Source organism: Macrotis lagotis, chromosome 1, assembly GCF_037893015.1.
Source record: "Macrotis lagotis isolate mMagLag1 chromosome 1, bilby.v1.9.chrom.fasta, whole genome shotgun sequence".
Classification (NCBI taxonomy): domain Eukaryota; kingdom Metazoa; phylum Chordata; class Mammalia; order Peramelemorphia; family Peramelidae; genus Macrotis; species Macrotis lagotis.
The window spans coordinates 273,540,475-273,565,512 of record NC_133658.1 but is presented as its reverse complement, the minus strand read 5'-3'; the positions used below and the strand labels follow the sequence as shown (position 1 = coordinate 273,565,512).

At 41.2% G+C, this 25,038-nt stretch overlaps 1 protein-coding gene across 1 annotated transcript; it reads right to left on the bottom strand.

The window, feature by feature from the left end:
- Window positions 1-3,072: 3,072 nt before the first annotated feature.
- Window positions 3,073-23,818, bottom strand: LOC141491174 (collagen alpha-1(XX) chain-like). Its single transcript, XM_074191882.1, has 15 exons — window positions 23,575-23,818; window positions 23,330-23,407; window positions 22,666-22,752; window positions 19,364-19,417; window positions 16,224-16,319; window positions 16,009-16,062; window positions 15,774-15,827; window positions 15,485-15,538; window positions 12,474-12,545; window positions 9,846-9,881; window positions 9,163-9,229; window positions 8,126-8,398; window positions 5,467-5,544; window positions 4,836-4,991; window positions 3,073-3,499 (listed from the first exon to the last, which is right to left on the bottom strand). The coding sequence occupies exons 1-15, from the start codon at window positions 23,623-23,625 to the stop codon at window positions 3,480-3,482; spliced, it is 1,230 nt and encodes a 409-aa protein (XP_074047983.1). The 5' UTR covers window positions 23,626-23,818; the 3' UTR covers window positions 3,073-3,479.
- Window positions 23,819-25,038: the final 1,220 nt, after the last annotated feature.

Here is a 25,038-nt window from a genome sequence, read left to right as displayed (position 1 = left end):
GCATCCTCAATTACTCTACTTGAGCACTGTTCCTTCAAGCATGGAGGAGCTCTGAGAAGTCAGTGTGTTATCTGGGAAATGGAAGCCTTCACATATGGCTGCTGGCTCCAACCTCCCGCTCATTCTTTGAGAGGCAGTCCCTGAGTTGCAGCATTCCTACTGGATACTTAACTGGTTATTTAACCAACTTGTGAGAAGGGGGGGTGCAGTCACAACTCTGGGCAAATTGAGGGAGAACCCCAACACTCTGGTGAATCTGCTGCAGAGGGTGGACTTGCAACTGCAGTCAGAGCTGCCCCCGGCTGGGAGGAGGGGGTGGCAGAAAACCTGGCAGACTGGATGAGTAGGGCTTGCTCTTGATTTAACAAGGCCACCAAGAAGCAGATGCACACAGCTTCTCTGCTGATCCCGACCTGGGCTTGTATAATAACCCAGAAATCTGTGCCTGCCTTCACATCCCTCTAAAAAATGATTTTTTTTCTCCTCCCTGTCCTCATTTTGCCTGCTGAGCCTCCCTTCTCCTGGAAGCTAGTTTATCTTCCAGGACATGAAGAGAATAACAATAGATTTTTTTTTTTACATTGCTGGGTGTTGCTCCTTTATCAAAGAGTTTTAGTGGGAAAACTGAGCCTTCCTTCCAAGTCACTGCAGCCTCTCTCCCTTTGGACACTACCCTGGGGAAGAGAGGGAGAGTGTAGTGAGAGATCACTACACAAGCATGAATTAAAATCCAAATTATTTGACTTTCTACAATGTAAAGAGTCTAGGGAAAGAGAGAATAGAAGGGCAGTACCTAAGACAGGACCTGCCACAAAGTAAACACCCACTGAATACTTGCTGATGATTGGTTAAAAGAGGAAACTAAGGAGAAACAGACACTTGTTGAAAGCATGAATGACTATGCATGTGAGGCAATTTGGTAACCTTATAGATAAACACTATCAAATCCAAAAACCCTGAATTTAAATCTAGCCTCAGACACTTACAAGTTGTGTGACCCTGGGCAAGTCACTTAACTGTATCCCAGTTTTCTGAATGGTAAAAAGGAGATCACAAGAGTACCTCCCTCCCAGGGTTGTTTTGAGGATCAAAAATCATTTTTGTAAAGTTGAACATAGTATCTTGTTCCCCAAACCCATGTCTATAAATACTTATTAAGCTCCTACTCTGTGCACCTTAAGGGCATGTAACATTTATTCTGTCATCTCCATAGCACTAAAATGGGGAATGTAAGACAGGGATTTTTCCCATATTAAAAAGAGAATTTTCTCTTCATACCTCTGGATAAGAAAGTTTAGAACTAGAAGGAACCTTAGAAGTCATCCAGTTCAGTCTCTCTACTTTACAGATGAGGAAACTGAAGTTCAGAGAGGTTGTAACTTGTCCAGGGTCACACTGTTATAGGAATAAGAGATTGGATTTGAATCGAGGTCTTCTAAACTTCAAAGTCCAAAACTGTATCCGCTACGCCACACAGACTCTAATGTTGTTGATAATGATGATGATGGTGTTTGTTCTTTGTTCTCCAGGATGAGAAAGAACTGGTGAACCTCTTAAACTTTTAACCCCTTAAAATCTCCAATTTTATCATTCCTCTATCTTGCTTCTCCATGTGTCTGGGGTCACATTTGAACTCAGGTCCTCCTAACTCCAGTGCCGGTGCTCTATCCATTGAGTCAGCTGCCCTGTCCTTTGTTCTCAAGACATAACATGACATATGGGAGATGATGCCATGACAAACGCATGAATGGGATTTGAGTGAGATGGGGGCTGTCTTAAGTCACCAGCCTCACTTTCTCCTCCAGAGCCATCTGAGTCCAGCAACCAGATATGAGTCAGGACAACTGGAAATAGCCCTGGATGTGGGGCAATCAGGTTAAGTGACTTGCCAAGTATCAAGTGTCTGAGGCACACACACACAAACACACTGCATTTTCCCAAGACCTGACAACTGGCCTTGAAGCTTCACATTGGAGGTTATAGAATCATGGGGTTTTTAGAACTGGAATTACTTTTAATGTTTATTTAGAGCATAGTTGTCAAACACACATCTGCTCCCTGCAGTACTCCTGAACTAGGATAAACTCCCTGCTATCTGAATCAGAATAAATTGTAATTGGAAAATATTTACATAACTAAATGAAAATACAATAGAGCATAGATAATGTGAATGTGTGATTTTTGAAGTCCATATGCAGTCCACGTGTATCCTTATGTGTGATGTGTGAGATCTTTATGGATATAAGCAGATATTAGAAATTCTTATATACATTTTGACTTGAGTATGGATACCACACATTTAGGATACTTGCCCTTCATGTTAGAGGTGAAGAAAATGAGGCCCTCTGAGAAAGAATGGTTCACCTGAGACCACATAGCATATTAGTAGAAGAGTTAATATTAAAATCTTACAGCTCTCTTCCTAGATCAATGCCCTCTCTGTTAGATCAGAGCCATCTCTCCATTAAAATCATTTATGTGAGGACTAAAGTACCAGGTAGACCTGGGTCAGGCTGAAGGTCCATTTCAAAGATTGATCCTTATAAGAGAGAGAAGAGAGGAAAGGAGTTTACAGATAAAAGCAACTGTGGAAAAGAGATGGAACCATCAGAGGTCACATAGTGGTTCAGTTAGGGGTCAAATATAAAGGTATTTTCTTGCTGACTTGAAACCATATAGTTTTTAATATATAATTCTTCATACATAGAATATTCCTTAAGTTCCTACATAACAATGAATCCAAATAAACCAATTACACATGTTGAGGTGCTTGACCTGCTAACCTTACCCAAACATCCCAGTAAAGTGTCCCACACTCCCCGTATCCTGACTCCTTCCTTTTCTCTATGGTCATTCAATCATTTCAATGGAGCCCAGTCATGTTACTGGTGATAAGATGTGTAATACAAGGCAGTGAAGCTTTTTAAAGAAAATAACTGAAACTAAACTTAATTAAGTAACAGAGGCCCAGCCCCAGAGCCAACAGAAGCTAAGGACAGACTTCAGCAGACAGTCTCTGAGAGCAAGGGATGCTGATCCTATATTAGACAGAAGTAGGATATAATTGCCAGGTAAGTTGTAAGGCTGTCATAGAAGGTTAACTTGGGGCAGGCTCTCTCCACTCCAATTCCTTCTCCTTTTCAATAATTAGTACTAGGAACCCTACTTAAAGTTTCAGGGCTTAGGAGAGGGAAAATTTTTTTTCTGGTTGACTGTGTAACCTTCTATCCATCCCTTCATCTTCAGGTTCCTCATGACTTATTCTCCCAACCTCTCCAGATTCCCCCACAACAACTATCATCAAACCATCAAATACCCCATTCATATCTACATTCATCAAACAGCTGTGGAGAAAAATGTACAGTGTGGCATAGCCTGCATAGCTGAGAAGGGACAAAGGTAGATGGATCAAGCAGGTCAAGTAGGAGTCAAATTGTGGGTCACTGAGAACCTGCTCAGGGTCTAGCCTTCTTCCAGAATCAGGGAATCAAGTCAACATCTGGAAACAAGAAGAAGCAGGATTATTATTGGCAGATGTATTAATTCTGAGCAGTAGATCTGAGCATTATTCTACCTCCCTACAATATCTTTTCCTACTAATTCCTGAAAATCTTCATTAATGTTTTATTCTTATATTAACTACATTCCCCTATCTTTTTCTAATAAGCCACCCTTTATTAAAAAAAAAGAATATAAAAGAAGAGGGAAAGGTCAATACAAGTAACCAACATATGAACCAAGTGCAATATTGTATGCAGTAGTAAGGAAAGAGGAACTAAATTTTATTGTTCTTTTTTACTCATGCCCAACTCTTCCTGATCCTACTTAGATCTTTTTTGGAGTTCCCATGATAAAGACTGGAATGATTTGACATTTCCTTTTCCTGTTAATTTCACAGATGAGGAAACTGAGGCAAACATGGATAAATGATTTGCCCAGTGTCACACAGTTCATACTGTCTAAGGCCAGATTTGAACTCAAGAAGATGAGTCTTCCTGACTCCAAGTCTGGAACTCTATCCACAGCACCACCTAGCTGCTCATATTCCCATGAATGAATTAAGGGACTTTCAGTTTTTATTATAAGTGAAGAGAATAGAACTGAGAAATTTATAGCAGAAAGTAGATAGCAATAATGATAATGACAATCATAATAGCTTAAATTTCTAAAGGAATCATGCATGTAGAACTGGAAAGGACCTTAGAAGTAATCCAGTCCAACCCCCTAATTTTCAGATAACACCAAGAAAGATTTAATAACCTGACTAAACTCACTTAGATAGTGACAGAGCCAGGATTTGAATCCAAGGAACCTGTCACTTCATTCCTTCCAGTATACAAAATATTTTCTTTACAGTAGTCCTAAGAGGTAAGCAGTATAAATTTTATCTCTCTTTTTCAGAAGAGAAAACCAAAGCCTAGAGGGGTAAAATAACTTGTTTGAGGTCACACAGCTATAAAGTTAAAAAAAAAAGTTTAAGTGTCTCCATCACACTTTTTTCCACTATTCCTTTTCTTCAAGTTTGATCACTCTTCAAAATTACAAGGACTCCCTTTAATCTCTCCCAAGAGCTTTCTTCCTTGAAAGTCAGATATCTACTTTCTCAATAGTCTTTGTTAGTAGAAGGGAAGTTAGGTGGATTGCAGGTGCCCAAAGGCTAGAAGGCCTGACAGTTCAGCTCAATTCCCCAGCCAGGGATTCTCCTGGGACCACCAAGCTGAAAGCTTATACAGATGGGGATGTTGGATAAAAGGCTGAATTTAGGATTCTCTGAGATAAAAGTCAGAAGTTAAACTGTTCAGTCTCCACTCCTCTAAGCAGATGATTAAACTCACCTCTTGTCCTCTCTGGGAGACATCCTGAGGGTTCACAGTCACCTGAGGAGCCAGACTTTCCAGCTTGACCCACAACTCCTGAAAACCTCGAGAATTCACCTGGTCCTGAAGAACCCTGAGATCCCATTTTTTCCAGTAAATTTTCTCCTGATTGATCTAGAATAAGGTAGTATCAGAAAGTTCAGAAATCCATTGGTTTCTTCATTCATCAATAGACTAAGCCCTTTTATTTGCTAAGTGTCCAGGAGATATCTGGCACTCAAGAGAAAAAAAATAACAGAAACAAGGGAAGAGGCAGTTTATAGTCCCATATTGATGAATTGATTGCAGAAATAATTAGGCCTACCAGATTGAATCCTCTTGCATTTATATGTATATCTGAACTAAGGAAGAATAATTTAAAACCTTTTCCAGATCAACTTAGGAAAGATTTTTGTAGGAGGATGAGATCAAAAACCTAGCTTAAAGGATGAAGTCAAGGTTGGTGAGACAGACAACTTCTGGATTAGGAGAGAGAGAGAACAGAAGACCTGGCAATTGCAGTATAAGTGAGCCAGTCAGAGCTGTTCATTCCTCTTGTCTTTTGAAGGAATCTACCATAATAATTGTCCCAGGGAAGAAGCATTTTCACCTGTGATTCCATGGAGTCCAAGAGGTCCTTGTACTGATAGATCTGCACTGTTCTTCTGCCATTTGACTCCCAGTCCAACTTTTAGGAAAGAATCAATTGGAAACAAATGGGAATTTTGTTCTGAATGCATGGAGATACCTAGGCTGGGATTTTCTACCCACCTGTCTCTCCTCCTCCCCCCTAACACACACACACACACACACACACACACACACACACACACACACACATACAGTCTCTAAGGATTTCAGGTTCTGATGGGGGAGTCATGGCTCATATCCTCAATGAACTTTGAGGATGAAGAGAGCCTTGTTATTGAGAGTGTTTTGGACTTAAGTGGAGGTGAGGAGACATAGTCACTTTTTTCTGAGACCTTTTAATAAAAGAAGTCACAGACTATGATATTAGGAAACTTATGGTCTAACTAGTGTGATAAGAAGTTGGATAGTGGGTTACGATTGAGACCAGAGAGCATCAAGGTGCCCCAGGGTCCCTATCTACATTAAAACTGACTTTAATTAAAACTACTGGTTGGCAAGGGGTGGGTGCTCAGAAATCTCTGTAGCTTATGCTCCCCTTGTATCTCAACAGAGAGAAAGGAACAGACCCCAGTGCTAAGAATCACTCCTATCAGATAAAGTTTGAGAAAACTGGATTTTGGACCCCTTGACTAAAAATACTATCTATGGCCCTTAGCCCTGTCATATAACTGGACTCCAATTCACAGGAAGGTCTTGAAAAGCATAGATATGGAGGTTCATGGGAATCTTGGGGAGAGATTCAGGTATCAAAATACATGTCACCCTGAACTCATAGATTTGCCAATTCGCTATTTAAAAGCTGTGGAAATCTAATTTGCGTAATTAAATCCTATTTTATATATACCAAGGGAATTCTGGAGTGAATAATTTTATAAATCTAATGATTATTTTCTTGCTGAGCTGTTTTATTTCAGAATATGAGCCACTGAGTTTGCTTAAAGTGAGGGGCACCTTATCCTGAACTAGCTAGCCTAGCCTCCTGTCGCTTCTTAATGGTACAAGCTAGTGACAGGGATGAAAATCCCCTGGGGTCTATAGTCATCTCAGCTCTTGATCAAATACTCTTCACTGCATTGATTTCTATCTGATGCCAGGCCTTCTCTCCCCACCCCCAGACTCCTGTCAAGCACCAAGACTGAGGGGGTTGCTGCTTTCTCCCACCTTCGTATAGGCAGAGACCTAATGCCTCCCCCCTCCAGGTGTTTTCTTCAAGAACAGGTGAGAACAGCTGGAAGAAGTGGAGGTGGGGGCAGGAGAGAGGCCATCAGTGATAATGCAAGTAGCAAAAGGCAGGGATGCTTTAACAGTGTTTTTCCCCAGGGAAGATGACAGATCTTAGTTGCCCTGTGATGTCTAAGCTGAATCCTGCCAATTAAACTACAGAACTGGACTCCTGCATAAGACAGAGGGAGAGAAAAAAATAACAGCTTTCCCTGAAAATTGTCATATAGAAAGAGATTCAGATTCAAAGTCTGTCCTTGGCTAGCTTTATACCTTTTTTTCTCATCTTCTTTGTTTTCCCTTTCCCCACCCCCTCCAAATTTTCCAGCCCTAATCTCATTGCTTGTGTCTCTTGGAATCGGCATCTCTATCCATCTCGGCATCTGATCTCCGACCCTCCGTCTGCATTGAAAGCTGGCTGCCGTGGCCACCAGCCAATCAGGAGGACGGACACCTGCCAAGGTCATTTCCACCAAACCTCCTTGGTGGGGCTCCCTCTTTCCTCCCTCCTCCTAGAAATGCAGCTGCCTCCAAGGTCTGGCCCAGAGTCAGAAAGGAACTTGGCTCTCTAAGGGACTGTATAGCAATCTGAATGAAGAGGCAGCAGCCAGATGTGACAATTTCTGCATTATTCCAAGGCAGGGGAAGCCCTGTTTGTCAATGGTACTAGTTGGAGGATTGGTGAAGATTTACTGAGGGGATTAGTGGCAGGCAAGTTCAGATTTGCCAATAATTTGTTTTTCCTCATCAATTCCCCATTCTCCCCCCTCTAATTCTTCAATCAGGACTGAATAAAAGGTACTATGGCATGAAATTGTAGAGTGAGTGCACCAAACTGGTATTAAAAGATGCTTAATCTCTGCTACCATTTAGTTGTGCGGCCTGGGGTAAACAAGTTCCTTCTCTGGGCTTCAATTTCTTCAGCTAGGTTTGTTGGTCTCTAAGGTCCCTTTCTACCCTAATATGTCATGATTTTTTATTTCCTTTTGCATGCTCCCAGGGAAAGAAACCCTACCATGTCCCATTCCAATTCTGATATCAACCCTGATAGAAGCACACTGGGGGCAGGAATTAAATCCTGAAGATCCTGATGTGCAGTGTGTCACTAACTCACAGAATGCCAGAATTGAAGGGATGCCCAGGATAACATAATCGAACTGGCATAATTAGTAATCTCCAATCTTTGCTCAAAGACCTCTAGTAAAGTATAATCCACTATCTACAGAGATGACCCATTACAATTCATGGTCCATTCTAACTGATAAGGAAGTTTTTCTACTCATAAGCAGATTTAACTTCTATAATTTCTACCCAAATCAACTCCTTAATCCTCTGAGCAGATGTATAACCCATAAACTCTCTGACCTCTTCCATAAAAAATATACAAGCCAAAATACCTGGGTGGCCTTCTCTCCCAGGTTCTCTGGAAAATCCATCTTCTCCTTTGTCTCTTTTCTGGCCAAGAAGACTAGAAAAATCAGGTAAGCCTGGCTCTCCTGATTTCACCTCCTCCTCCCAGACAGGCACTGGGGGCCTGGTGTTCTCTTGAAGGAAAGGATCAAATTTTAACACATGGGCTAGGGAAGGAGAAGAGAAAGGCACTTGGTCACCTTCATTTTTAAGAGAAGACTGGAATAAAGAGAGCCTATAGACAGGGATCCCAGACAAAGCTGTTGGGGAATAAGGTTATAGAATACGGATATCTAGGAATGAGATAGGAGGGATGGGAATGAGGATCTCTGGGTTCCAATTCTACCACTATAAGCAAATCATTCAAATTCTTCTGAGTCTCAGTTTCCATATATTATATATATATATATATATATATATATATATATATATATATATATATATAGAGAGAGAGAGAGAGAGAGAGAGAGAGAGAGAGAGAGAGAGAGAGGGAACAATTTTCTCTGAATCCCTTTTGTTTTCTCATTAGATAGGAGAATCTTTTTATTCATTTGTAGAGAGGTGATACCTAAAGGCAAAATGTGTTGAGAATTGGATAAAAGTATGACTCTTTGGCTTGGGTGATTATGGGGTAGAATGCTATGAGGCAAGGAGATTAAGGACACAGATCAGGAAAAAGAGGAGTATCATAGGGTTTCATTTCATTCTTTGGTCATCCTCCAACCTTGGGTAGGAGAAAGCTTTAGGCCCCACTTGTTCAAAGAATGTGATTTCACCAAGGAAGTAGCCCTGACCCAGCCAGCCCCAAAACATTTGGGACTTTGAGAAGAAGATCAAATTACTTGATATGTGATCCCTGGGCAAATCATAAGGTGTTTCTATCTCAGTTTCCCAAACTATAAAATGTGGATAACATCTTCTTCATAGGGTGGATGTAAGAATCAAATAATATTACCTAAGAGCTTTGCAAAACTTAAAGCAGGATATGTATGTGATTTGTAGTTGTTTTGTTATTACTACTCACTCTGAATCAACTGCTCACAAGCCTGGCTGACCAACTGGTAAATGGTGGCAAGGGACTGAGGTTCTCCCTAAGAAGCAAACATCATTATTTTTGTTCAGCACAACAATGTGATAAGAATTTAATCTGCAGAGAATTTGAAAGTTAGGCTAAATTAGTGAGCCACAAAAATTTAAAATGGGCAGTGCTACAAGCTGTGTTAGGAATAGCAGAAACAGCCAGATAGTAACTACCTCTCTATTATTGCAAGCTGTACATTACACATGAATATCTAAGGTGAGTGACAGAAAAGTCTAGGAACACTGGACATGAAGTCAAAAGGCTAGTTTTTATTCTTATTATCATATGACTCTTATCAAATCACTAGTCCCTTCTAGACTTTAGTTTCTTCATTCATAAAATGGGCAAAAGGATACTATCACTGCCTGTCTCATAGGCCTCTGGTACCTTCTGTCTGGTAGATATGAACAAGATGATGTATGTAAAGTGCTTTGCAAATTGTAACGTGTTTTTGAACTGCTCTGTAAATTAAACAGTGCTTTATTATTGTTGTTATGATTACTACTACTACTAATGATAATAATAATAACTGACATTACATAACTCAGCATCTGGATTACAAGAAAAGGCAAAACTTGTGCAGGATTGCTGTTCCAGAAATGGAACAAGAGAGTGATAGACCTCACCTTCTCTCCTCGCTCTCCTTTGGGTCCAGGAAGTCCCTAATTAGGAAGAAGGAAAGAAAGATATATATCATTATCAAAATTCTCAGGAATCTGAAAGAAAAAAAAGGAAAACTCAACTGAGAGTGTCTGGGGGTCTCAATCTCAATCAAGGTAACTCCAGCTATGACCCCATGGCCTGGTTAGCCCTGAGACATTCTAGATGCACCCCAACTTCCACTCTTTGGAAGATGTGAAAGTCCCCTACCAAGGACCCCTTATCCTGGCATCTTTAATCCAGTCCTTTTTCTGTCTGAAGTTCAATCTAATGATTCCTTGGGTGGGAATGGGGAGAAACAGACAGACAGACAGAAACAGATAGAATGAGAATGAGAATGTAAGGAAGCACAAAGTAAAAGGCTTGGAGAATATGAGCTTTGCTCATAACCATCCTGTGTTTGCTCTTGTGAGTATACAAACAGAGAGATACTCAGAATGTGCCTTATGTTTGGATATGGGCTTTATAGATATATATGAGGATATGACCACAGGTTTATAGCTTTCAAGTAAGGGGACAGCTGGGTGGTTTTATATTTGAGCACAGATATACAGAGAGAGGTTTAGAGTTCTGCAATACAGTACACTCTTTCTGGAAATTGTCCCTGCCTTATAGTCTGAATAAGCCACTCTTCTGGTCTAAATGAAGATTTTAGAAAATTTTTGGTAGAAGATAGTTGAATTTTCTTTGGGGGGTGTGACAGGTAAAGAGAATCTTGAAAGATAAGACCTTATTCAGGGTGGAAAGAGAGAGGCTGAGTGAAGATATGGAAGGGTGATCATAGCCCTGTGCCTTCAATTCCATAGAGCAAAATGAAGGGGCCTCAAAGGACAATAAAAATGTGCATACCCTTTGATCCAGCAATACCTCTACTGGGTCTACCCTGAAGAGATCATGGAAAAAAGGGTAAAAATATCACTTATACAAAAATATTCATAGCAATTCTGTTTGTGGTGGCAAAGAATTGGAAATTGAGTGACTGTCCATCAATTGGGGAATGGCTGAACAAATTGTGGTATATGTATGTTATAAAACACTATTGTTCTATTAGAAACCAGGAGGGATGTGAATACAGAGAAGCCTGGAGGGATTTGCATGAACTGATGCTGAGTGAGATGAGCAGAACCAGAACATTGTACACCCTAACAACAACATGGGGTTGATGATCAATCTTAATGGACTTGCTCATTACATCAGGGCAACAATCTGGGACAATTTGGTGGTATCTGTGATAGAGAATACCATCTGTATTCAGAAAAAGAATTGTGGAGTTCAAACAAAGACCAAAGACTATTACCTTTAATTTAAAAAAATCCCTGTTATCTTATTATGCAATTTTGCTATCTCTTATATTTTATTTTTTTTCCTGAAGGATATGATTTCTTTCTCAACAATTCAATTTAAATTAATGTATAGCATGGAAACAATGTAAAGGTTATCAGACTGGCTTCTGTGGGAGTGGGGGACAGGAAGCGAGATTGGGGGGAAATTTTTTAAATGAGGAGCCTTTTTTGAATTTGAAAGAAAACGACTTAGGACAAATAAAAGGCAGACCTACTTCAAGTCATTGGGAATCAACTTAGGGACTCAAGGCTTCTTCATTGTACAGGTCGGAAATACAAACAACTTCAAATATAATTTACAAACATTCATGCCTGTCTTACATCTCCCAAAGACCTATACACAAAACATTTAAAATACATTTATTGAGTGAATGGACTGGTTATGAAGGGTGGTCAGGAGTATTTATTGACATTGCTAACTTTCAGAAAGAACAGTGAGGATAGCACAACCTCCTCAGATTATTTGGCCTCCTCCCTCAGTTATAAATCAAAGTTTTAGAGGTCTTAGGGGCCAGCTGATATTCTGACATTTGCTGTTTTTTTCATTGGGTCTTCAATGTCAGAGTTTTCCCATGGGCACAAGACAGTGGTTCTTGTAAACCCTTGACCCAAGAGTTCATATCTGTGCAAACTACCCTCTGCCTCATCTGGGACATTCAGAGAGAAGCCAGGCTCCTTGGGAAGAAGAGCACTTTGCCAGTATTGGAAAAGCTATTGATTCCAGACAAAATCTCCCCTCCCTGCTGGGCATTTACTCCACAAGCTAGGGGTCTCTGGTGCCAGCACAGCCTGGGTAACTGGAGACTGCTATAGGATACTAGGAGCTATAATTCCAGTCTAAGAGACAAAGCCAAAGATCCCATTTCTCTGAGTCCTGTGTCTGACCATGAGATACAGAACATATCATTGCTGACATATCATTTCCCTCTAAACCCAAGAACCAAGCTCAATCTATCCAGATCTGTTCCTCTTTAAATAAATTTAGTATATACAATTTCAAGCTTTTGTTAACAGCTACATTGGGGATGGGGTGCTGATGTTTTTCATTATCAAAAAAATTCTTTTAAAGAGTAATAGCCTAGGATCATAAAATTAGGATTGTTTTTCCAAAAATGGCTTTACATATCTTTTTTCTGCAATTCACAAAAGGAGACAAATCTATGAAATTTCAGCAACATCAACATCATTCTACTCTCTCAAACCCCAGCTTCCTGCCTCAGAAGCCTGGTGGTTCATCAGATGTATACTCACCGTGGGTCCAACATCTCCAGGAGGGCCTTTCTCCCCATTGATGCCTCTGGTGCCAGCTATTCCCTGAAAGCCCTGCAAATAGCAACAGACATCACAACCTCTCACCCCACACTTCCAGCAAACACAGGAATCAGTCAAGTTGACTTCAAGTCTAACACTCTAAACTACTGTGCCCTTAGGGGGATTATTACTGTCTAAGGCAACTTTCTAGAGCTTCAGTCTTGTATGGGGTTCCCCTTCCTAGCTTACAAATATAAGAATTCCCTACAGTCTACAGCATGAAGTCTGGGTTTTGTAGCTTGATATTCAAGGCTCTCTATCATCTCACCCTACCCTGTCTATGTACTGCTCTCTTACACGAACCTTTTGTTCCATCCAGGTTTACTGTCACTGGGATATAAACTTCAGTTTCCTTATCTGTAATTTGGACAGGGAGGTATGGTAGGTGGATGCTCTCTTCTGATCCCTGCAGGTTCTAACATGGGAAACCAGTACCATGCCCTTTCTTAAACTGCTTTTCCAACCTGTGATGCTTTCCTCTCCTCTTCAAATTGACCCATTATTCAAGACCTATCTCAATTGTGGCCTCCTGCATGAAAGTTTATTCATCTGGAGAACTCATTCTTTATGTCACAGTATCACTAAATCAAGATATATATGCTTGGGAAAAAAGAATGTGGAGAGATTGTGTAGTGGGAATAGAAGATGGCAGATGAGCAGCTCAACTCTTAAGGGAAGTTGAGTTCTATAATAGACAAAGCACTGGACCAGAGTCAGAAAGACCTGCGTTCATATCTTGTCTCAGACACTCATTAGCTCTCTGATCTTTGGCAAATCACTCAGTTGTAAAATGGGGATAATAATGGCACTTACCTCCCAGTGTTGTTGTGAAAATCAAATGAATTACCATACATAAAGTGTATTGCAAACTTTAAAAGACAAGAATGGCTAGCTCTGAACTACCAATTTACCCCTCAGATAGTAAAAGGATAAGAGGAAAAACTCCAGATCATTAAGCTGACTATCCACATGGAATTCATGGGACCATGGATGGACAAGAATTATGCAAAATGAAAAAGCATTGTTGTTCAATTGTTTTTCAGTCATTTCTGATTTTCTAGGATCCCACTTGGGGTTTTCTTGGCAGAGATACTGGTAGAACATATTCTTTGACATTTCAAGATGAAGAAATTGAGACAAACAGGGATAAGTGAGTTGCTCAGGGTCACATAGTTAGTAAGTATCTGAAGTCACAATCGAACTCAGGACTCCAGAGCTAGCACTCTATCCAGTGGCTCCTAAATGTCCAAAAAAAGCATGAAGGGGGCTTCCTTTTTCTCCAGCAAAGGAAATACTCATATTGTTGTAAAGTCTATTAAAGCAATGAAGTGAGTTTTTTGCTAATTAGAGAAACAGCATAGTGTAATAGAAAGGGTATTGGCTCTAGGTAATTAAAGTCCTGAGTTCAAATCCTACCTCTGATGTTTATTCTTACTCCCTGTATGGTCTTGGATATATCACTTGACCTCACTTGACCTCAGTTTCTTTATCTGTGAAATGAGAGTGGTTCCACAGTGGTGCAACTGTGAGCCTATTCCATGTTGAAGAATCTTGCATTTGCAGGCATACTGAGAGACCTGAAAGCAGGGTTTGCCTGGGTCTTCTCTTCCTTAGTGTCCTCTAAATGAGAGAGTTTATGAGCTCCATAAGGCCAAGATCCTTATTAGCTCCACTCACCCACAGTATAGCCAAGCTCAAAACTGGTGCATGGCAGGCATCAAAAAAGCCTGGTTGGGTTGATTCTTAGGGCCTTATATGAAGATTGTTCCCTCCTCTTCCTATCTTCCTCTGTTCTTTCTCCCATCCCTCCCCTTCATCTCTTCCCTTTCCCTCATGGCCCCTTGGACTGGTGAAATATCTACAATTACTTCAATGCTAGTAAATTGCCTAATAATGAACAGCAACAAAAATTCTGATTAGATTTTTAAAGGTCCCAAATTACTTAGATTGCTAAAGGAAATTAAAAGTGAAGATGTCATCAAGTTACCTTTCTTTTCCTGAAATCCTCTGCCACATCCCCCTTTCCTCCTAAAAAAGGCTAGATCCTGGCCTGGAGGAGCTATGGGGATAAGGGATTCAGTGGGAAGAAGCGAGATTTTGTTATGTTCCAATGTTCTATTCTTCTGTTCTTGTTTCAAAGTTCCCTACGTTCTGCCTCCAGCATCCCGGAGGCAAGGAGCCAGAGAAATCCAATAGAGGGGAAAAAAATATGGAAGGTGTGGTGCTTGGGGCAGGAGGAGGGGAAGGGGGAAGAAGAAAGGGGAAAGGGCATATGCAAAAACCAATAGTCTGTCCACCAAAGTTCTCCAAAATGAGGAGTGACAGACTGCAAATTCACTGAGCAGGGTTTTATCTCCACCTTCCCCCAGTGCTGTGATCTTTATGACAGGAGCATGGAAAGTATTTGGTTCAAGTACCCTGGGGAGTTGGGTCTCAATCTTTATTTTTTTTCCTCTGCTTGCTCACCACCACACTCTGCTTCCCATCTCAATTACATTATACATACAACGAGGGAAGGGATATGGAAAGATTCAGAGGAAGAAGTGAGAGGGAAAGGGGAAAGAAAGAGAGAGAGAGAAGGGGAACAGACAGAGGAAGGGAAGGGCAATGGAAAGGGGGAAGAAGGGATGGAGAGAATAGGAAAAGGAAGAGAAGAGAAATAAAGATGTGAGGGAAAAGGAAGTAGGGGAAAACAGGAAGGTCAGGAGAATGGTGAGGAGGAGATGGAAAAAGGAAAAGGGAAGATAGGAAGAAGAGCAGCAGGGGAAAAGGAGGGGGAGGGGGAGGGGGAGGAGGAGGAGGAGGAGGAGAGAGGAGAGGAGAGGAGAGGAGAGGAGAGGAGAGGAGAGGAGAGGAGAGGAGAGGAGAGGAGAGGAGAGGAGAGGAGAGGAGAGGAGAGGAGAGGAGAGGAGAGGAGAGGAGAGGAGAGGAGAGGAGAGGATTTTTCTTACCCTCGGGCCAGGAGGTCCTGGAAAGCCAGCTGTACCTTCAAATCCCCTCATTCCCTAGAAATAAAAATCAGAGTTTAAGGATGGCCTGATTGAGTAGATAAACTGTGAAAAAGAGCCAGGTCAAGGTCCTTGTACACACACACACACACACACACACACACACACACACACACACACACATATTCACCCATTCAGATACACATGCACTTACATAATACATTCGTTGACACTTATGTTTCTGGTCTTGGGGGACCATTTGGGAATCATTCTGTGTCAAAAGCATTTTTACCTTTGGACCTTGGAGGCCGTGTCTCCCAGGTGGTCCTTGGTGGCCAGGGTGGCCCTGTAGGAGATAACACTCAGAATGTGAGTACAGAGGAAGAAAGGTCAGGGCCTCTGGACTCTTTAAGGGTCAAATGCTCTGAAAGTTTTAACTTTCTGAGCAATTATTTAATAGGAATAAGAAAGGTTCCCATTTTCCCTAGTCTAGTGCCCAGACTAAGCATCCATTCTGCATATAGTACCTGTAAACCTGGATGTCCAATGTCACCTTTCTCACCTTTGATCCCTGGTGGACCCTGTATATGAGGGGGAAAAAATTGGTCTCCTTACTACAATTGCTGTAACATTCATTTTGTATACATTTAAAAAAATGTCAATAGGTTGGGAAAAAGGAAGAGACCACATAGGTAGTTTTGTAAAAGAGTTGAAGAGGAAGGGAAAAAGAAGGATTACCTACCACAGGTCCCTGAACAGTGAGACCCCGAGTCCCTGGTGATCCTTGCTGGCCTCCAGGGCCCTTTGGTCCAGTCTGTCCAGGTGGACCTGGATCTCCCTAAGGACAGAAAGGAGATAAAAAATGATACCACACCTTTTTTTCATTGATTCTGCCATTGAGTCTCAAATGCCTCCACCCTGTGATCCAAACAAAGTCAAACTCTTTAGTTAAGTGCTTCAAAACTAATATGTCCATAATAGTCTGACTTTATATTCTACCGCAATCCAAAGTGAAACTTTACTAGAAACTTTCCTAGTTAAGTGATGCAATGGATAGAGTGCCAGACCTGGAGTCAAGAATTCCTAAGTTCAGATATAACCTCAGATATTTGCACTAGCGGTGTGACCCAGAGCAAGTCACCCTGTTTGCTTCAGTTTTCTCATCTGAAAATGGATGTAAACCCTGTCTTAAAGTTCATTTCTATCTGTCTCTTTCCTTATTAATGAAGATAAAGAGCCCTACATGAGAGGAAGAACAGAGGTTTGGTTTTTTTTGTTTGTTTGGTTGGTTTTTTAGGTTTTTGCAAGGCAATGGGGTTAAGTGGCTTGCCCAAGGCCACACAGCTAGGTAATTATTAAGTGTCTGAAGCCGGATTTGAACTCAGGTACTCCTGACTCCAGGGCTGGTGCTCTATCCACTGCACCACAGCCGTCCAGGACAGAGTTTTTAAGAGAAGAAAATATCTCTTCTTTAGGTGGTCCCTCTTGGGGACTCATCCTCCAGGTGCTCCTTGCTTCCAGCTTCAGTAAAGAAGGTGGAAGAGGCCAACCCCACTTCAGTTTGCCAAAGAAAAAGACTCTGGGGAGACATGAGAGCAACTGACAGTCTTCATCATGTCCTTATTCTCATCTCACTACTCTTTGGGGAATTTCCCCTTGAGTGAGATCAAGGACACTCTTGGTTGAGCTGAGTTGTCTCATTTCCAATGGGAGGGTTCCTTCATCTTTTATTGTTTTGCTATGAACTTTGGGACAGAGATTACATGGGAGTGATAATAATTGTACCCATTTTGCAAGATAATCCAGCACCTACCATGTTGTAAGGATAAAATGAGATAATAATTATAAAGCTCCAACACATGGGGAGTGCTATGTAAATCTTTTTCCTCCTTCTCCTCATCATCACCCTCTCATCCTCATCACCATTATTTATACCCCTCACTAGACACAACTAAATGATGCAATGAATAGAGTGCTGGGTCTAAACTCAGGAAGAACTGAATTTAAATTCTTTCCACACTTACCAGCTGTGTGACTCCATACCAGTCACTGATTCTGTCAGCCTCAGCTTTCCCAACTGTTAAATGGGGGTAATAATAGTCCCTCCCTCATTTGGTGGTTGTGAAGATCAGTCTTTAGCCCAGTGTCTGACATGCTTAATAAATTAATAAGTAATTAATAAATGCTTATTTTCTTTTTCATAATTTTAAACAAAAAGATTAGGCTCTGGGGGTCCTAGATGACTTAGGGTTCCATTGTTTTACAAGTAAGGACAAAAGGCAGAAAAAGCTTTGACTGCCACTTGCCACCTATGTGACCTTGAGTGAGTCACTGAACTTCTCTATGTTTCAGCATTCTCATCTCTAAAACTAGGAGGTTAGAATATAGTCTATAAACTCCTTTCCAGCTCTACATCTATGATCATTTAAACCTATAAGCCTAGGCAGCCATAGTCTACTGAGCTCCAGGGAGCCAGCTGAAGCTGCTAGGGCTCCTTAACCCTCACTGTCATTTTTCTACTTCACTCTCAACAAGGAATTGACAGGAAATGGAATTGGTTCTGAAGAGTACAACCGGGGGGGCGGGGGAAGGAGAATTGGCATTTTGCAGCAAGAGCTTATTTTCTAGAGGGAGGAGCAGGGCCTGGCAAGAGACCAGAGCATGAGGAACTTACCCATTTTTCACAGTAAACTCACTGGACACTTAGTAGATGCTAAATGGGTGTTGGCTTCAATTTACAAAAGTTCTCAAGCTTTGGTTGACCTAGGAAAACTTAATGGATAAGAAATATTGTCCCACCCCAGGGATGTTTGTGTAGGCAGGGACAATTCCTGAAGAGGTCTTAGGATTATAATGGAAAGCCATCTTAGGGATCATGGTCATATTAGAGGGAACAAAGATTTCACACTGGAATATTATTTAAAAGTCTCATATCACAAATGAAGAAACTAAGAACAGAGAAGGCAAATTCCTGACATCCATAATAAAAGATTCAGGATTGGAATTTTACCTCTTTTCTCATTGAACAATGAGTTACAAGGTATCTTATGGGATGGGAGCTGTTCCCTGAGGGATGCAGAGCCCTGGGGAAAATCAATCACTCCTTGTCATGCCCTCTCCCCTTCCCTGTCTTTACAGACAGAGATGGTTTCTGTCACAATGACCATAAAAGGAAACCTTAGAGCAAGGGATTCTTCATATTTTTTTGGCAATCTGATAAAATTCAATAGACCTCCTATCAGGAGAATAACATGGAATCAGGGCATTATTGCCAGCAACTAACCCCAGTATCTCAGTAGCCCTTTTTTCCTCCTCTCCTTGCCTTCTTCCTTCCTGAAGCTGCTATTTCTAAACTCCTTGTCCTCCCATACGTGAGCTATTTTCCTTTCTGGTATATCAGAGTGGGTGGGGGAATCACCCCATTCACCATTAGGAGGGGGTTTGAGGATGGAGGAATTTACTCTGGCACTGTGTCTGCCCTAGCCATGAAAATTAGTATTCATGGAAGCTTTGAAGTTTGGATTGGTTTTCTACAGACTTGAGAATTCACTAGAGGGGAGGGCATGATCATGAGGTGAGGAGCACAGCATTTCCCCAACAGACAGATTGATCTTTCTTTAATTCCTTATCCCTTAAGCTCGGCTGTCTTGCATCCCTGGGTGTTGGGAGTAATGTTATCGTCAAAGTTAATTAGTGCAATGGAACTGTGTCTCCTTCCCCTCCCCTCCCTCCTTCTCCCAAGAGAGGCTTCCCCACCCCCATCCCAGCCCCTGCAGCAGCACATTCTGCTGACTGCTGCTTCCCTGATGGTCTGGCACTAGGTAGAAGCTCTACAAGAAGGTTCTGGGGATCCCAGCAGCCAGAATTTAATGACTTACTTACTCTAGGTCCTGGAGTCCCTTGTTCCCCTTGGATGCCTCTCCTCCCTGGGGTGCCCTGGAGAAGTACAAAAATCAACTTTGCCAGCAAATATAGAACCCATGTGTGTTACCCATTCTTCCTTGGGGACCAAGATAAATCATATCTCATCCTCTTTCTTTTCTGTATAATCAACCCCTCCAGCATAAATCACCCCTTCTGATAAAAACCACCCAAGTCCCAACAGACCCCAACTAGAAGTCTGGAGGGAGTGGGGCAGGCCAGGGCAAGGCAAGCAAAGGCTTCTCATTTCTGGAATGGGAGAGTACGGAAGGGATAGTAATATATATTTATCATGTTTGGCCCAGTCAGTCCATTAATTGGAGTTAAATATTCCAAGACAAGAGGAAGCAAAGGGAAGGAGAAAGAGTCCTGGCCTGAATTCAAAAGAGCTGCGTTCTAGTTGTAGTCCTGTCAAAGCCTCGCTTGTGCAACCTTGGACAAGTCCTCTTACAAGTCCTGTTTTTATTCTCTGTAAAAGGCAGGTGGTTGGAGTTGTTGATCTCCAAGGGAAGATCTGCCATTCTATGCATTTTATAGGTATGTCAGGCTTCATAAATTATTTCTGTATCATGATTCTTGGAAACATGTATTTCAGTTAAAGAACAATGCCTAAAAGGAACCTAGATTCTAGAGGGTTCTAGGTCAGAGTGGTATTGGATTTCAGATGAGATCAATTTCATCAGAACCATCTCCCAACAATCTCCCAGGCAAGGCAAGATGGGATATATAGTCCATTAATCTGAGCTCTGGCCAGGAGAATCCAATCTAAGAATGGAAGCTCACCCTTGTCCAAGTACTACAGAAATCCTTAAGATTTTATTCTGTGGGTTATTACAAAACAGAGGTTGGTCCTAGGATTTGAATTGAGGGGCACTCTCCTCATTAGACATGAGGTCAATTCTAGCCAAGGAGTTGCCCTGATCACTAGAGTCATTTTTTTTTTTAGGCTTTTGCAAGGCAGACAGGGTTAAGTGGCTTGCCCAAGGCCACACAGCTAGGTAATTATCAAGTGTCTGAGGTCACATTTGAACTCAGGTATTCCTGACTCTAGGGCCAGTGCTCTATCCACTACACCACCTAGCCATCCAGCCGCTCCCACTAGAGTCACTTCTACCTAGCTCCTTCATTTTCTTTCTCTCCTAGCAGCCTTTCCTTTTTTTCCCTTGAGGTTAACAAAAAATCTCTGGTGACTTTTCACTAGACAGGTTAAGTGGGATTGAATCTAGAGAAGTATAGTTGGCTGTCATTGTTAATTTACCCACAAATCTAGAATTTTTCTTTCATTTTCTATGTCCCTGAGAGATGATTAAGGATAGAGATGGCTTTAAAGTGAGGATGACCCAGATTCAAGTACTGACTTTGAGACCTTAGTCAAGTCACTTATCTCTGTACTTTAGGTGGCTCTCTAAGTCAATAAACTGTATAGGTGATGGAAATTTCCTTACCTTATAAGTAAGGTAATCCTTATAGTGAATTCTCAATAACAATGAATTCCCAGACCTAATCTCCATCCCTACCCCTTATCTGCATTCCAATTATCCACAGAGCCAGGCCTAGAGAGGGAATCCCAGAATCTGCTGGAATAGAGAGAGAAGGAAAAACTAAGGAAGGGTTTTAATTTCCCCTAATATGAACCTTTATATGAAGGAAGCTTAGGGAAAACAGTGCCTTGGCAACGCTGCCCAGTCCCCCCCCCCCCGCCCCAGGCTTCTAGGTAATAAATATTATACTACTAAAAATAATCTTCCACTTCCCTTACTCCAAGCCCACTAAATGCCCAATTCCAAGGCCTTGATCTGTGCAAAGACAATCAGATAATACACGTTTTTCCGCTGTGACCAGTGTGGGAATTTGTTTTGCTTGATTATGTGTATGTGTTACAGGGGGGGTTGTTTTTCTTTTCTTTTTTCAATTTGGAAAGGGAGATGTGAGAGAAAGAAAACAAAAGTTATTAATTTAAAAAATTAATCAAAAAATGAATAAAAAATAAATCAAAACTTTAAAAAATCTACAGATAGAAGTGAATCTGGAGAATAATATTCTCAAAGAAGTCAGGGCAGGCAAGCGTCTTAGCATGTGGTAGATATTGCTAATGGGGTCACTACAAAGCCATTATGTAGCAGAACATGCTTTCAGAGATTGAGCTGTTTGGTCACAAGGTAGGTATTTCAGTCTGGCAAATAGATGGGTCTTGTATTAAAACCTGACCTGGGTCCATTTTAAAGGCTGAAATATTGAAACTTTGGAATAAATGTGATTTTATACCTGATAAGGGGTCAAAGTAGCTCCACAATAAAAATTCTTCCTGGTTAAATCTCAGCATGATGAAGTGTCCAGGATTCTTTGTTGTATCAGCAGTTATTTGACTGTCCCATATCATAGAATTGAAGACTATTAGAACTGGGATGGGTCCTCAGAGGTGATGGTGTTCAACTTCTTCATGTAACAGTTGAGTATACTGAGACCCAGTAGACTAAAATGACATTTTCTGTCATTGGCAGATTCTATGCCAGAATCTAGGTTTCTGACTCCCAATTCTGTGCTCTTTCCTCTGGTGGGTCATTGGACAAGGGTTTGGAAATTTCAAATCTCATTGAACTAATTTTGCAAGTTTTTACCATGACAGAACAGACTCATATTTCTAAGCTTTATAGGAAGGATAGAATCACTCTTTTGCCCTTGATTTGAAATCCTCAGTGATCACAAGCCCATATGACCTGAGAGAGCAGAGAGATAGGGGAGAGGGTCTAATAACTACTAGATGGTCAAACCTATCTCTGGGATCAGGGTCATGTTCTGGAAAAGCAGCCAGATGCTTATAGGGTTAAAGGGAATCCTTTCTAAATGTTCTCATTGCTTGGCAAAGAGTATGGTTTCCCCCATAATTATCCTTTTAGTCACTCAGATGGTTGGATAATAAAGAAGTCAGCTAGATGGCATAGTAGAGCATTGACCTTTGATTCAGGAGGATGGGAGTTTGAATCCAGACTCAGACACTTGCCACTTACTATCTGTGTGACCTTGGGCAAGTCACTTAACCCTGATTGCCTCATATCCAGGGCCACCTCTAGTCATCCTGATTCATATCTGGCCACTGGATCCAGATGGCTCTAGAGCAGAAAATGAGGCTTGTGACTTAGCATAGCACCCCCTCACTCAAATCCAGTTTCTGTGCTTGTCATGGCATCACTTCCCTGATGCCATGGTCTTCTTTTAAAATGAAGGACAAAGATTATTAATAAGGAAGAAAAAGGTGAGCTTACAGGAGGCCCTGGAGGCCCTGGAGGCCCAGGCTGATCTGAAGAGCAAGTGCAGGCAGAAATCAGGGCAGGGCAGGTTTCTGCATCTCTCTGAAAAGAAAAAAAAAGGAAATATATTTGTCCATTTAAACATATTTGCCTAGAAACTTACATTTTAAAGCCATCATATATGCAAGCAGGTAAATTGAGGGATGCAAAAGAACTCTTTCAAGGCCAGCACCTTGTTCCATTAGTGCTAGTTGGGTGCCTGCTTGTATTGGAGCAATCATCCTGACAAATGTAGGAGATTGTAAGTGAATATGTAAATATGTATTCTCAAGATCTATTATTCTCAAACACAATCTTATTCCTTCTTTAGCTCAAATGCAACTTCCTTTTTAAAGCCTTCTCTTGATTCCTACCATTCCACTCAACTGGATATGACCTCTTTTATCTGTGAGTTCCTATAACATTTTATTTGTACCTTTCTTATGGTCTTTACCAAATTTTGTTATTTTTGCATTTGACTTTTTTTTGTAGTTGACTATAAAGACTTCTTGGGGAAAGGTATCTTGGCTTATTTATTGTTTACATATTATATTATGTTAAATGACTAAACAATTGGAGAGATGAATAAATGAATGTGTCAATGAATGGAGCAGTTAATGAAGGCATGTTATCATCTTACCAATGCAGGGATCTCACAGCATCTGTCCTCTTCTGCCCAGGTATCACTGCAAACAATCTGCAGGGCCTGGAGTTGAAACTGGAAATATAGCAAAAATGACAGTGTGATCTGTACAACACGGGACAGATGGTCAACCTACACTTAACCTGGATGAGCTTTTAGGCAAAAACATAAAGTTTTAGGCAAAGCCATGGAGTCAGCCACTGATCAAACCCCAACTAGAAAGGGAATGCCCCTGAGCTTACAGTTGCTGAGCCACTCCTAGGGCCTCTGATCTTGGTTAGTTTCCCCAGCATAACAAATCCTGCAGTTGATGGGCTCCCTGCCTCATTGATCAGCCTCTCTGTCACCTTCCGACAATCAACATAGAGCTTCACCTTGGTGCGACTGACTGCCACGTGTACCTGCCAAGGAGAGAATCAAGGAACATTGGCCCTTGAGTTTTGCAAGGAGCAGAAAAAGTGAATATAAAAATGGAAACTGATTGGCAAAGACCACGCACCAGGTGCAAAGGATGAAGCCCTTTACCTTGAAGCATAAGGGAAAGTGCTACGCCTGAGAAGAACCCCAGCTAACAATAATGCCAGGCTGGCAGTAATAATCATAAAGTCATTCCCTCAATATCATCATAGATCACCCCTTCTTTTTACTGACAAACTCATAGAAAGAAGCATCTATCCCTGTTGCCTTCACTTCTTCACAACCCACTCACTTCTCAGCCCTTCACAATCTGTCTTTTTCAAGTCATCATTCCACTGAAATTGCTCTCTCCAAGGTTACCAGCTGTCTTTAAATTATGAAATCAGGTTCCCACTGATTAAGAAATGATTGAAAAAACCCATAAACTTTTACAATAGTATTGTTATGAATATAATGTTGAGATTATTGTGGAGAAAGAAATGACAAATACAAGGAATTCAGAGAAGCAAGGGAAGATTTGTATGAACCAAATGTGGAGCAAAAAAAAAGAAGATTGGAGACCATTAGGACTGAATGATCAATATACAGCTACACACATTTATTGTATAGTATTCATTTGCATAATTGTTTTTCTTGCAAGGCAGGATTAACTCTACAGTGAGATGGGTTGCATCACTTCTACCTCCTAGATTTCTTTTTGGATAATTTGCAGGTGTCTTAAATGTGACTAAATTAAATGTGTCTAAAATTACATCTCTGCCAAACTTCCCTTTTTTCTGTTAATGCCACCATCCCCCTCCTTGTCATCCTTTGGTTCATAACTTTGGAATCAACCCCAATTCATCCCTCTCTCTCACTGCATCCTCCCAGTCTGCTATCCAATCAGTACCCAATTCTTGTCAATCCAGTCTCCTGCACTCATTGCTTCTTCTCCCTACTCATAGAGTCACAACTTTCTTTCAAGTTCTCCCCTCATGAGCTTTCTTCGGCACTACTGTATTAACTTTAGAATAGTTCACTTTGCTGCCAGTCTTCCCTCTAGAATTCATCTTTTGTACAATTCCCAAAACCATCTTCCTAAAGCACAGAGCTAAGTATGTCACCTCATAGCTCAAAAACCTTCAATTGCTTCTCTTTCTCCCCAGGATAGAATGCCAACTACTAATCCTGGCCTTTCAGACCTTTCATGATCTGGCTTCCACTACCTTTTGTTTTTATGAACTCTGCTCTTGCCCAGTTGAACTACTAGCTATATTAAAATTTTTATTTTCAGTCACTCTCATTTGTCA

What these genes read in the sequence shown, in the direction of transcription:
- LOC141491174 (XM_074191882.1), bottom strand. Translation starts at nt 23,625, where the DNA reads ATGCTGGGGAAACTAACCAAGATCAGAGGCCCTAGGAGTGGCTCAGCA. An exon ending in CTGGAGATGTTGGACCCACG is followed by an intron (nt 9,882 to 12,473) that starts GTGAGTATACAT and finishes CTTCCTAATTAG; the next exon opens with GGACTTCCTGGACCCAAAGG. An exon ending in TCTCCCAGAGAGGACAAGAG is followed by an intron (nt 3,500 to 4,835) that starts GTGAGTTTAATC and finishes TCTTGTTTCCAG; the next exon opens with ATGTTGACTTGATTCCCTGA.